The sequence below is a fragment of the Asterias rubens genome, chromosome 13 (genome assembly GCF_902459465.1).
Source record: "Asterias rubens chromosome 13, eAstRub1.3, whole genome shotgun sequence".
Lineage (NCBI taxonomy): Eukaryota > Metazoa > Echinodermata > Asteroidea > Forcipulatida > Asteriidae > Asterias > Asterias rubens.
This window is the reverse complement of record NC_047074.1, coordinates 8,911,622-8,926,137: the sequence shown is the minus strand read 5'-3', so window position 1 is coordinate 8,926,137 and position 14,516 is coordinate 8,911,622. Positions and strand designations below refer to the sequence as shown.

Here is a 14,516-nt window from a genome sequence, read left to right as displayed (position 1 = left end):
TGAGCTATCTAGCCCTATGTTGGCGGTTTCCCTATTTTGTCCGGGGGTGCCAGTCAAAAGCTATACAACCGTTAACTGCTGTGAAGCCAGGGTTCACACCCAAGTTTACGATACAACCTGGGAAGCGGCAGCCAGGGGATGACCTTAAGGGGATGCGACTTCTTACTTCAGATATTTATATTATAAACCAAAGGGAAACTGACTGGGTACATTTTAAAAATGATTTTGGACTGAGCAATTGATTTTAAAGGAACATTATAGAATTGGTAAAAAACAAATTGTGAAGATCACAGATTTACATACAACACGGTTTAATGATGATGATAGTAAAAAACATCCGTTGAAATATTTGTGTCTGAAATGTCATAATTGATGAGAAATTATTAGTATAATTTCGCGTTTGGAGTTTACCGCTCAGGAAGTGTTTTATTCATTTTTTGTTTTAACTCAATGTCATGCCAATATTTTCTCAGGACCGAGATGGCCGATCGATCTCAAACTTCTACAGGTTTGTCAGTTTATGTGTATGGTGGATACAACATTAAGTGCTTACACTTCCAGCAAAACTGTTCCTTAAAACGGAGCTAAACTATATCTTACCAGATCTTTGGAAACATTGAGCATGTTGCATAGCCTCTCCAGCCTGCCGTACGCAAGCTGCAGCACCTTGTTCAGAAACATGTTCAGCGACACGGATCTCATCTTCCGCGGCGACATCGGGATATTACTGGGTTGAGGGGAGAGGTTGCTGCCGACCTGTGATGGGTGATGTGGGGCGGGGCTGGTTAGGGCGGAGGGTGTGGGTGTCGCCTCTCTGGGCGTTGCTAGGAGTCTTGGGTTTGGCCTGAGAGGGGATAGGTACCTGTTGGGAGAGCCAAATAATAAAGAGGGTAACAGGGTATTCCTAAAACCATGTTTTTTTTCTTCAAAATTAATGATGAATAAAAAAAAATTCACTCGAGCAAGATTTGAACCAACGACCTCCTGATCAACATGCGTTGGAAAGTAGTGCTGTTTACACATCGTTGTAAAGGTAACATCAAATTATACATAGGCCATGTGAATGAGCTATTCAATTATTACAACTGAGCTATCTAGATCTATATTGGCAGTCTCCCTATTTTGTCAATATTTTTGTTCGAGGGTGTCAGTCAGAAGCCCTACAACCGTTCCCTGCCATGTAGCCAGGGATCACACCCATGCTTTGCGACTTTTAATTACAGATATATCAAATAATAAACCACAGGGGACACTGATTTGGGGTTGAACATGAAACGGTCGCCCGGTCGCCAAATGCGAGTGAAAATAGCGGCGGGCGAGTGAAAACCCTTTCTCACTCGCCCGCCGGGCGAGTCAAATAATTACTCGTTTTCACATATAATGTAAATGAGGGTTCAGTGGCAAAATCCCACAGAAAACTTTTACTAAAGCTTTTAACCTAGTAAGTTTGACAATTCTAGATACTTGCTAGATTTAATTTTGCAGTGATCAGGACCGGAATTGCTGTCGTTCGTTTCAGAAAACACGTACAATCAATTGAAAACACGATGCACAAACCACATGGTGCCGATCGAGTATCCTTACAGTACATGTACACGGTCGCCCACTGGTACGTCCATGTCGATGCAGTATGCACAGCACATACTGTACACAACACAAACACAGTCGTCCAAAGTCCATTCTGACCAACACTTTGCACGCTGTGATTGGCCGTTGATGGCTGTTGATAATTCCATATTCATGATGTTCTTGACTAGACTTCAATGCAGTACACAATCGCAAACGGAGTAAATAATTGCCGCACGTTGTGCATACTGACTGCAGACTGTGCACAATGTACAGCCTTGGAGGAATTCCAATAACTCAGCGCCTTGAGTACCTTGTTTGGTAGATACGTGCGCTATATAAGACTTCGATATTATTATTATTATTATTATTATTATTATTATTATAACATGGACAACTTTTGCCAACAGAGGGCGTTGAGAGGCAAAGTTCATTGAATTATTTCTCGATGTGCGTTGTTGACTGATCGTTGATTCATGAAGATTTTGTTGCAAACGGAGTTCAAAACATGTTCAAATCAACCGACCCCTAACAATGAAGTCATTAAAGTTATTGTTGATGGAAAAGGGATAGTTTAAAGTAAAAATTCAGATATAAAATCCTTCTAAAAAAACAATTTTAAGGGCTTCATTTTCGTTTCCTTGGGTTTTTTTGAAAATTTTGTGTATATAAATACATGCGGGCTAGTGAAAAAACCTGCGGGCGATTGAGATTTATGGTTGACTCGCCCAGCGGGCGATTGAAAAAATAAGTTAAGGGAAACCCCTGGCATGGTTCATCACATTGATAAAGGAGGGTGAATATTACAACTTCTTGCTGCACCAAGACAGTACTGGCCCCAATTTCATAGAGCTGCTAAGCACAAAAAAATTGCTTAGCATGAATTTTCTTCATCAATAAAAACAGGATTACCAAGCAAATTCCATTTGTTGCATATTGCTTGGAAATTTGGTTGGTAATCCTGTTTTTATATCTCACGCTAAGCAAATTTGTGTGCTTCGCAGCTCTATGAAGTTGGGCCCTGATCTTGGGGGATAGATTTGTTCATGTACGTATTGTAGCTGCCTATAATATACTCACATATCTGCTGCTGTTGTATTTGTTGAACTCAACCCATTGGTCCTTGAACTTGCCGTCTGTTTGAATATTAAAAATAGTTATTTCTGTCATTACATACACAAACAGTACGCAACAACTTATAAACAGTTCACTCCAAGTGGTCTGGCTGGCTAGTGCAGTGTTTGAAAGCCCCTCTATTTCATTTGAAATATAGACAAGTGAAAAAGCAGACAGATTAGCATGACTAGTGAAAAAGTGAGCTAACGTTGGTGTACATAGATTACCGTAATTTCCTCGAATAAGATGCGTTTTATCTTCCAATCATTAATATCGATTGAGTTTATTGTGATGATCACTGTGTAAAATGTTACATTTATATTGTAAAATAATACCTTCGTCCAGGGTAATTCTACTTATTCTACCTGCACTGTTCATGTTGTGTAGTTCTCACAAGGTTTGACGAGCGTACCAACCAAATAACTAAGTCACTGCCACGCTGCTGCCCGCAGTAAATAACATATGTTGGGCGCAATCTTTCCCCTCCATCTTAAATGCTGTTTTTTTTTTTTCTCGCTTATCTACATAATTTTCTGTTGAAATATATTTTATTTTGTACAAGAGTAGTATGGAATCAAAGTCACTTGTATGAATGAATAACAACTTTACAATTGAAACTTACGATAGGTGACGTTAACTGTAACGTGGTTCCAGCTGTTTGGATGACATCATGAAGTGGTGATGAGGATTGCCACGCCATACTCTCAACTATCCTCGTCTCAATCGACTGAAGATGCTAGATATACAGATTGAGAAAACTATCATAATTATTTTTCATTTGTATTTTTTATGAGACCAAGGCCGTGTCCGAAACGACGACTTCGGCTACAGCTACGACTAGATCAGCGCGTCTACCAGTGTTGAAGAATAGCAGACGCGCGCGATCTAGCCGTAGCTGTAGCCGAAGTCGTCGTTTCGGACACGGCCTAGGCCTATGTAACTCACAAGGCTGATTGGCCACTTTAAGGTGAGGGCTACCCTTAACTGATTTGGGATATCGACCCAAATCAACTTGCCACCTACACCTGGGCTGAAACAGGGTTACCAATTTCACAGTCAGTATTGTTTGCAGTACTGCCATATGTGTAAATCTCTATCGATTAGTGTTAGTTCTAAAAAGAACCGGTGGTTGACGACTCAACATTTCGATCAGTATGCTCTGGTCGTCTGATCGTTCATTCTCCTTTAGGCGATTAGAGCATACCTGCCAACCTTGAGGAATGAAAAAGAGGAATCAGGCAAAATCAAACAAAATCATGTAATTCTTACAAAAAGTATGCACACTGAATGTGCACCCTAAGCATTTTTTTTTTTAAAGCGGAAAACCGTTGTCCGGATTTTGGGCAAACACAACGAACGTTAAAAGGCTTTAAAAACTAAACTGCAGCGTAGACAAAACATTAACAGAAACATAGGCCACAACTCTTACATTGTAACAATGTGTTGTGCATCCTCATTTTCGAGATATTTTTGTAGTATTCCTTAGAGTAATTCCACAAGCGCGATGAGTTATCTTGACCTTTGACACTGCATCAATTCCCATATTCATGACCAAACACTGACCTTCTTGGCCTCTTGGGTCAGTCTCCCACAATGCAAAGTTTCAAATCCTACTACTGCGATACAAAAAAGGAGTTTTTATCTTGACCTTTGATACTGCATAAATTTGCATATTCATGACCAAACACTGACCTTCTTGGCCTCTTGGGTCAGTCTTGGCTCATCTTTCATGAAACTCTCCAGCACCTTACTGAAGTCGTACGCCGTAAGGGAGAAGACATCCAGTAACCATGGAAACAAGAGACGGGATGCACTGCCAGGCATTGCGGAAAACTCACTCGCTACAAAAGGAGGCAAAAGTGAAGAAAAACTATTTAAAAGAGAGCAGGCCTGTAATTTTGACTTTGAGGGAGCAAGGCCATTTCCATTTTGTAAAAGACACTTCTATTTGACAATCTTAAAGTCTATATAAACATTTATTGAAGGTGCACCAAGACAATGGCAAAATAGACCAGTTGTGAAATTTTAACTTTGAGAGGGCAAAGCCATTTCCATTTTGCAAAGGGCACTTTCATTGGAAAATCTCAAGTCTATACAAAACTTTTCAAGGGACACTAAGGCAAAGATCATGGCAAGGGAGAGCTGGCCTGTAATTTCAACTTTGAGAGGGCACGGCCATTTTCATTTGCCAAGGACACTTCCAATAGGAAATCTTTTATTGAAGACAAAACCTTTACAATGGGCACCAAGGCAATGACCATTCGCCCCTTGCTCGGTCAGCCATTTGCGTGCAGAGCCTCGAATTTGGGGCATCAGTGGAAAGCAGCATTATATAACTATGTATTGTCAAGGTAATGTTATGACACGGTCATCCAAACAGATACATAAATACAATACAAATGAAGCATGAAGTCGAGTCTCTACAAGATCATGGCGAATCTGCGCAACGGTCAATGGCGAGCATCACCAATACAGAAACCAGACTTACGTGAGTATTCATATGTTACGTTGACGACCTCCAGTGCGCAGGCAAGCAGAGACTTGTGAAAGAGATCGCTGTGAAGCAGCGACGAGAAATCTTTGGTGGATAATCTTTCTTCTTCCTTCAATCAAATCAAACTAAGACATTACCTTCATTTCACCTAAATGTGTGGGGATATAAGTTTATAACACCTTTGCTTCTGCAGTCTTCCCAAGGGCATTGGTAAATAAAAAATCTCACACTAAGCTAATCCTGATAAGACATTTAGCAATAAGCCTCCACTGGACTGGAAAGTGATCATGTCCATTGAACTGATCTTAAAAACAGAAAGAGTGCGAATCGGAGAGATCAAGGGTTGGACAAAAATAATCAAATCTTGGCTGTTTCTTCTATCCAATCTTCGTTAGTCTTTAAAGGCAGTGGACACTATTGGTAATTATTCAAAATATTTATTAGCATAAAACCTTTCTTGGTGACGAGTAATGGGGAGAGGTTGATGGTATAAAACTTTGTGGGAAACAGCTCCCTCTGAATTGACGTAGTTTTGAGAAAGAAGAAATTTTCCACGAGTTTGATTTCGAGACCTATGATTTAAAACTTGAGGTCTCGAAATCAACCATCTAAACGCACACAACTTCATGTGACAGGGGTGTTTTTTCTTTCATCATTATCTCGCAACTTCGACGACCAATTGAGCTCAGATTTTCACAGGTTTGTTATTTTATACATAAGTTGAGATACACCAACTGTGAAGGCTAGTCTTTGACAACTACCAATAGTGTCCACTGCCTTTAACAACTCATACAAATGTTGTCCATTACCACTAATAACCACGATTCATCCAGGCAGCCCAACAGTGCCATAGCAAGGCCATTCTTATTTATTAGGCTGTTTTTATGATCCAGGCTGATAAGGATTTGTATGTTTTAGGGTACTCATGATTCAAACTCCAGTTTGGAACCTGAGTGAACCCAAAGCAGAGCACATACTCTGACTATGGAGGAAGGAAGAGAAGGAGCTCGAACGACCCGCAAAACCTCAGAGTAACAAAAGAATACCCTTACAATGGCCCTGTGTGACCAGTGGAAAAAGATAGGAGACCTCCAGCTGGACGGCCGATTAACGAGCAGGATTGGATCTCTTTGTACAGAACGTGCGATACCGCCGCTCTGCATCGTTGCCTTCGTGTAGGTTGAATCATTGGAGACAAGAATTGTGGTTATGCACGTTTTCATTTACCGTTTGTGGTGTTTCACTGAAACATCGTGGCATTTTTTTTCATTTTTTTGTGACTTTCCGGTCACTAGCGGTGGTTCAAAATTTAGGTATTAGCACACGAGGGTGGTTGGTATTCAATGGTGTTTTTTGATTTGGTGGGCACAAGTGTACACAAATTTTATCAGGTCTCAAAAAAGTTGTTTTTCTGTATTATATCCATAAGACATACATGTACAACACCATGGTTGAGTGAAGAACCAAGTGCGCACGCGCAAACTCTCATACGCCAGGTCGCCCATTGTCTGTATAAGGTATGTGGGTGATTACGAAGTGTCGTCAAACGACCGCAGTACCACGGGTTCGACTTTTGATGTCCCTTCGTTCGAGCTCCTTCTCTTCCTTCCTCCATGCTCCGACATTGTACCTAATCTTGATTCAAAGAGGCCAAATAAACTTGTACCACCATTTCTACCCGTAACATTCACAAAGCCCACCACTGATGAAACTCTTACTCTTTTCAACATGGATGCCATGACCCTGTAGTACAGCCGAACCCCGATCTGGAATCTGGACCTCGCCACGGAGCCGGACGGAGAGCCCATGATCCTCTTGAAGTGACGGACATATTCTTCTTTCTCTTTAGTCACTCGTTGTGCAATGCTGGAGCTTGGGTCCAGACTGCAGCTCTGTAAACCACAAAACATACCGATAGTTTTTACATCAGTGCATTCGCTGCATAGAGATTGGGGCGTTTCACCATTTGACTAGAAACAAAATAGTGAAACCCATTTCATCAAAGTTTCAAAATATTTCAACCAAACAGACAATTACAGAAAAATTTGACTTCCCTTTTCGGCTTGCCGGCATCTAAATTTCCCTGCTTTGTTTCGTATTAATTAGTAACAATGATCAGATGATAAATAATAACAAATTTCACACTGATCGGATACGTTGTCTGACAAATTGAAATATTAAAAAATTTGTCAGATACATGGAGTGTCAGTGAATTATGGTAAGAACCTCGTTTAGAGAAGATGAAAACCGTGCGCCTGTTTCCAAATCTGTATGATGCAAGTTTGAAAAAATACTGAGATGTACAGACGAGTAGGCACCCTATCCAGCTTTTGCTTCCATTATGATACCGTACCTTGAAGTATTTCAGGAGAAGCGAGGATGGAGAGTCACTTGCTTCCGACAACAAGAACTTCAAACTTTTCACAGAACTGATGGCTTTCCTAAATGGGAACCAAAAAGGTATTTATGAATGGGAATAAAAGGGTAGCTACTAGTTCTTTCATGGACGTTTAAAACCTTGCAGGGTCGAATTGCCGTGTGCTAGCCTTTTATTTCCTTATTAATTCTCTTACTGCCACAATTAAAAAAAAAAAAAAAAATAGACATAATTGCATTTGTGCACAAATGCCGAGCTGTTTCGTTAAGAAAATTTAAAAAAAAATTCCACTTCATTTGAAATTCTCTTTGCATTAAAGTAGTTATGACCAATCCAGCCTATTTAAAAAAAATAATTTGGATTATACCATGTTCGGATAGCATTTTATGACTTAAAGGTGCAAAAATGGAAAAAAATCATAAAAAATCATGTGATGACGTCATCATGACGTCATTTCTCATTTCAAAAGAACTTGTCAATATCCAACAACTTACTAAGTTTCAACATGATCGCATAATCACTTAGGGAGTAATATTAGTTCAAAAAGTGCACCTTTAAGGCCGCGTCACGTGACCCCCGATGACGTCATTGATCTGAAACTTCACACATATGATGGCTGCCTGACAGTTAACGTGTGTGTAAAATTTGAAGTGATTACAAAAAACTTCACCACAGACATCTTCAAAAAGTCCATTTTGACAAGTTTTCAACCTGCCGCTAGAGGGCGCTATTGCAATTTGTGACGTCATCAATATTTTTTTGGAACTGCCCACCCTTGCTAGACACTTACGTCCTTGGAAAGCAACTTCATAACTTTTACCACTTTTGAGTTACAGGGCACTTCCGTTTTTTGCCCGTTTCAACCGGAAGTAGAGGTCATGTGAGGTCACGCACACGAAACAAAATGAAGACCTAATTTATCCCTACCACATCCCGCAAACAGAAACCTACGGTCTCGTTTGGCTGATTTGATATAGATTTTCAAACATTTAACATAAAACACCTTTAAGATGACTTCACGTGACCAGTGATGAGGTCATCATGACATCCTTGCTTTAGGATCATTATTGCACCATAACCTTCAATCCCTGAAAGTTTCATTGCAATTGCTCTTTGGGAACTATGCAAAAAATTGCGAGTACTGAAACAGACAAATAAAAAAAAAATAATAAAAACAAAATTAAAAAAAAATTAACAAAAACAAGAGCTGTTTCGCTACGAAACAGCTAAAAAAAAACATAGTATCAAATGCAATTAGAGAGCCAAGGCTAATTACAATATATATCAGATACGAACATTTTCATTTTGCAAAGGGAAATCTTCAGGTTGATGAGAAACGTTTGAAGGGGCACAAAGGCATCCTGGGGCATCCATGTCTTGTGCTGCAGTAGTGCAGAGCTGTCAACATTTACCAGGGCTCCGATTTAACACGCAGGCTTCAGGCAAAATAATGATTTTAGCATCGGGCCAGTCAATTTACGACTGTACAAGTCCAGCGGTCTTGTGGGTTTTTTTTTACTAATAACACCTCACTGCAAACTTTCAATTTCCTTGAGTAAGAAAAATGAGATGTCTACACTTACGTGTTGTGAATTGTGACACTGTGTATTAATTTCAGTATAGTAACAAATTCTCTGGTCCAGTAAAACTTTTAAGCTACAGGCCCTGTAGTCTTATGGATTTTTCAAATCGAGCCCTGTTTACATCTTGCAATCAGGCAGATTTTGTACAACAATCAGAGAGATATTAATTTTGGGATTCGAACCCACGACCCTAGCAATTCTAGAGCAGTGTCTTACCAACTAGACCACCGAGGTTACCCGGCAGCTAGAGGCAGTTCGAATCCTTTGTTTTGGCAGCGGGCACCGCAACGATATAATAGATGTTAAATTTGCATCAGGGATTGAGTATATTAAATTTGCTTTTTACCCATACACCGATGTGTGTTAGCACTGTATACTCAGTACTTTCCCCCCCCCGAGTCCTGTGAAAAAATATCACAGGCATGTTACTCGGGTGGGATTCAAACCCACGACCCTCAGAGAGATATTGAGATCATCAGGGAGAATGCCAAATTATGTTCATCAGAACATGAAACGATTGATTTATTTCGAAAGAACTTTCTGCAGGATAAGAGAGATTTGCCAGCTCTGTGTGCATGTAAGTGTGAAATGTTGCCTCCAAGAGGTACAAACTACCTTTACTTTTATACAATGCAAAAAACTCTGTAAACTTACTTTAAAGGCAGTGGACACTATTGGTAATTACTCAAAATAATTATTAGCATAAAACCTTTCTTGGTGACGAGTAATGTGGAAATGTTGATGGTATAAAACAGTGTGAGAAACGGCTCCTTCTGAAGTGCCATAGTTTTTTAGAAAGAAGTAATTTTCCACGAATTTGATTTTGAGACCTCAGATTTAGAATTTGAGGTCTTGAAATCAACCATCTAAACGTACACAGCTTCATGTGACAAGGGTCTTTTCTTCTTTCATTACTATCTTGCAACTTCGACGACCGATTGAGCTCAAACTTTCACAGGTTTGTTATTTTATGCATACGTTGAGATACACCAACTGTGAAGACTAGTCTTTGACAATTACCAATAGTGTCCAGTGTCTTAAATCAAATCTATGACACTTTAACTCTCGACTTACTTAACTGGCGTCATCGGAACGGCTGATTGGTCCCTTTCATGACTGCTATCCGGGGAACTAGGCGGCTCATTGGCTGGGATCTTTTGAACGAAGAGATGTGATGATTGGTCCAGAAAAAGTTGTTCGTCTATATCACCAGCTGTCCGATAGACTTGTTCGTATTGCTGCTGTAGGTACTCCAACTGGACAAATGATAGTAATAGTTTAAAGGCACTGGACACTATTGGTAATTACTTTAAATAACTGTAAGCATAAGAACTTACTTGGTAACAAGTAATGGGGAGAGCTGTTGATAGTATAAAACATTGTGAGAAACGGCTCCCTCTAATGTAACGTAGTTTTTCAGGAAGAGTTAATTTTTACCTTAAAATAATATAAAAAATACTTCAGGCCTGAAGCCTTTGACTAGGCATCTGAATGCACAAAAGTTTGTCCAACATGGGTGTTACTTCTTTCATATAAACTCTTTTACAACTTCAATGACTAATTGATTCAAAATTTCACAGATTTGTTATTTTATGGATAAGTTGGGAAACACCAAGTTAGAATAGTGGTCTTTGACAATTACCAAAGGTTCATTCAGACACAAGTTTTACTTTACCTGTGGAAGACCTTCTAGCCCTTGGTTCAGCATCTCCCTAGGAATGGCCCGAATGATCGGAGTCAGGCAAGATTCCCGTACTGACGTGACATCTGTGATATCACCAAGGCAACTCATCTCAGCACACAGCGCTTCCAATATGGCGTCGTCTGTGTCTTGAGAATAGTGAGCAGAATCTAGAAAATCAAGTAAAGAACAGACGATTGAACTTTTTGGACCAAAAATCAACTTTTCTTCCTTGGATATCATCACCTACCAACCATACATTTGACCCTACAAATCTGGTCTATAGACCCATGTGATTCATGTAAGGAATTTCCTGCTAACGTAGATTGCTGGAGACGGGTTGCCAGATTGACAAATGTTTTTTAGCACAAAGAAAGGTGACTAGGGACAACTCAACCGTAACATCATTGACCGAGAACACCACTCGAAATAGATGAAGGAGAATCCTCCCTCACATCCCAAACTTATTGCTTTGAGAAAGTGGTGTTTAATGTTAAACTTTGCTTCTCAACTTGAAAACTTGATTAGCTCACAAGATTTGCCACTTCGTGAAAATGCAAAAGTTACACTCAACAAATGGGATTTGAGTCATTGCATGTTGAGGTATCAATGTCTATCAGTTTGGGTGACACCAAGTGCAGTGTAGATTTGTTCTTTCAGGACTTACTTTTATGTTGCGAAGTAGATTTTGGGACTTGGGATACTTCTTATTTCTGAAAAGTTCTTGCTTATAAACTACTACCTGTGCGGAAGGTAGGAAAATTGGCTTGGACTACCAATTTTGCTTGGTGGATCTAGGAGACATTTTGCTATAAACTTCACTGCCGCGAAGTGAGTTCTTATTTGACCTCTAGAAAATTGGGCACAATTTCATTGCTCAGCTTACCACTCAATTCTGCGCGAACGATCACAAGTCTTTGCTTATACATGGGAATTGATAAGTTTCTGCGCTAGCTGCGTAAGCGAAGACTGCCTGCTAATGTGGTGTATGCACGCGCACAAGCAAAATTTCCCTGCTAACCCTAGAAACACGTTTGACGTAAGCCCAAAATTCCCGTTGACTCTTTGGTTACGGTAAGCAGAGCCATGAAATCAAGCCCAGATCAATCTGCCGTTGGATTTGGATTTTGGATTTTTCTTTTTTTTCTTATTTTTTTCTTTTTATCAAAGCAGATTGAAGGGTTTGAATGGGTTACAAACAAACAAACAAACAAACAAACAAACAAACAAACAAACAAACAAACAAACAAACAAACAAACAAACAAACAGACAAACAAACAGACAGACAAACAAACAAACAAGACAAACAAACAAACAAAACAAACAAACATGCAGAAAAGAGAGGATTTAAAAACTTACTAAAGGGTTCCTGGAGAAAGAATGCTGGTGATAGTTTTGCAATGTAATCGATGCAGCCCATCAGCAGGTGGAGAGGCATCACAAGCTCATTGGCTGCTTGCCGTAAACTTCCTGATGAAAGTAAAAGTTTATATATAACAAAATTATCATAAACAAGGAGTGTGTGACAAGCCTGGAATTTCATCATTGAGAGGAGAATGGGCCATTTTCATTTTGCAAGAGGCACAAAAACATGAAAAGTTTCTGAAAGGGCACCAAGGCCAAGGCGTCATATTTTAAAAACACTCACTGCTGATGTAAAATACTGCAACGGCAAAAAATATATATATATATTTTTGTTTTTCGTTTTCCATTAAATGTTCACCATTAAAATAAACCAATATTGCCTTCAGTACTCAATCAAGTAAACTGAAACAGTTCTTTAAAGGCACTGGACACCTTTGGTAATTGTGGGGGGGGGGGGTAGCCAGTCAAGAGCCATATAACTGCAGTACAAACTGGGAAGCGGCATTCAAGGGATCACCTGAAAGGATGTGGCTTTTGTATTTCAAACATCGAAAGAGAAAAAATGTCTGACCTTTTGCAAGGAGAAACAGCATCCAGCAAATGTGTTTCCTGTTAGGTTGACCCTGATCGACCTCTGACCTCTGCAACGCTAATGGCGGACTGTAGTGCTCACAAATGAAGATACGATCAAAGAGCCTACACAAGGGAAATCAAAATGAAGCAGTATGAATTGTAGGTAACAGCTGTGAGTTTCAAGACGAAAAGGATGGGTTATTTTAGGCTATATTCACTAAGAGAGCTTTCCCATAATACATTCGTACCTTCCATACGACAATCGAAACCTAATTAATCACATTCACCCATAATAATAATAATAAGAACTAGTTCTTATATAGCGCATTTCACAATAAAGTCTCAGTGTGGTCTACATTAGTGCCCTGGTCATTGGGCCAATAACAATCGTGTAATATTTCTATGCTCCCTGTGGAGTATACAGCCCCGAGCTGCCATGGCGCTCCAGTGGCATTTTCATACACAATATCAACCTCTACCCTCGCAGGTACTATTTATAACCCCGGGTCATAAAAAACAATAATAGTAAAGCATCTTGCTCAAGGACACAAGAACCACCAGAACTTGAATTCGATGTTCTAAACCACCCAGCCATGACACACATATTGAAATGTTACCGACCAGGAACACGGTCTAGCCCTCCACTGGGTATGCCTGGGAAAATTCCTCCATGCCTAGAAAGTGCGCGCAGTTGAAGCACTCTCAAAAGACACAAGACCAGTCTACTATTTTACTTACTGTTGAAACTTATGATAGAGGGCGCTGGTCACGCAATACTTTTGCATGATGGCCTTAAGGCGTGGTTTGACGACTGGGTCGAATGTAAAGTCTGCCTGTAGCCTTCCCATCCAATCAAAGAATCGCTTTATACTGTGTGGGAAAAATAAATAAAAAATCATTTCCTTCATATTGCTTTCACATCTTACATGTCTTACAGACGGCATGGACTTTTGGTTATCACTCAACAAACTAATGACCATAAAAACTTACTTGGTAAAGAGCACTGGAGAGCTGTTGATATAAGAAAACACGGTTAAAACGATTCCCTTCAAAGTATTGTTACTCTAGAGAGAAAGGAAATTTTTCACCTAAACATTTATACTGGGAAAGAATCATGAGACCCATTTATGTAGCAACATACAAAGGTGATGTGGCACAAACTACAGCCAGCCATGCCAGAAACACCAGGGCAATCCCCTTGTTTTGATATTAAATTTACTGGGGTCGATTTCAGAAGGAGTTAAGACGAGTAAAGCCTGGTTCATACTTCATGCGAATGCGAAGCGAGTTTGAGGTAAATTTGACATCACAACTCTCCTTTGGCAGCAATATTTGCAAGTGAGTTGAGCAGAGGTGAGCTGCTGCGAATTATTCGCTGCGAAACTGTGACGTCAACGTTCACTCCGCATTCGCATTCGCATGAAGTATGATTATGAACCGGGCTTTACTCGACGTAACTTGAGATAAGACTTGTCTTAACTTTTTGTGAAAACTACCCAGCTGAGCATTTTGTGATTATACAGAAATAAATGATCTCTAAAGGAAGGGTCAAGTGTATGTAAATACAATGCAGCTCATACATAACATGACTTACTGTACATCTGCTGCCTCAAGAAGGTCGGACAGAGTCGGGGTCATAGTTCCAGAAGTATCGCTTCCGTCTTCAGAAGATCTTTGGAAACACAACAAATTGAACTCATGTTAACACACACAAAAAAGGCATTTTAAAGGGCACCAAGAGCAAATTGCTAGGGGCATTG

At 39.9% G+C, this 14,516-nt stretch overlaps 1 protein-coding gene across 3 annotated transcripts in view; it reads right to left on the bottom strand.

The window, feature by feature from the left end:
• Positions 1-14,516, bottom strand: part of LOC117298523 (retinoblastoma-associated protein-like) — a 28,961-nt gene that overhangs the window by 10,051 nt on the left and 4,394 nt on the right. For all 3 annotated transcript variants that reach the window (XM_033781819.1, XM_033781821.1, XM_033781820.1), the window contains exons 3-15: positions 14,351-14,428; positions 13,495-13,626; positions 12,755-12,879; positions 12,178-12,288; positions 10,812-10,987; positions 10,211-10,392; positions 7,530-7,617; positions 6,895-7,068; positions 5,171-5,285; positions 4,375-4,523; positions 3,305-3,418; positions 2,647-2,702; positions 601-862 (exon numbers count right to left, since the gene is read on the bottom strand). In XM_033781819.1, the coding sequence (XP_033637710.1) occupies positions 601-862; positions 2,647-2,702; positions 3,305-3,418; positions 4,375-4,523; positions 5,171-5,285; positions 6,895-7,068; positions 7,530-7,617; positions 10,211-10,392; positions 10,812-10,987; positions 12,178-12,288; positions 12,755-12,879; positions 13,495-13,626; positions 14,351-14,428 (1,762 nt within the window). The remainder of the gene's footprint in view (positions 1-600; positions 863-2,646; positions 2,703-3,304; positions 3,419-4,374; positions 4,524-5,170; positions 5,286-6,894; positions 7,069-7,529; positions 7,618-10,210; positions 10,393-10,811; positions 10,988-12,177; positions 12,289-12,754; positions 12,880-13,494; positions 13,627-14,350; positions 14,429-14,516) is intronic.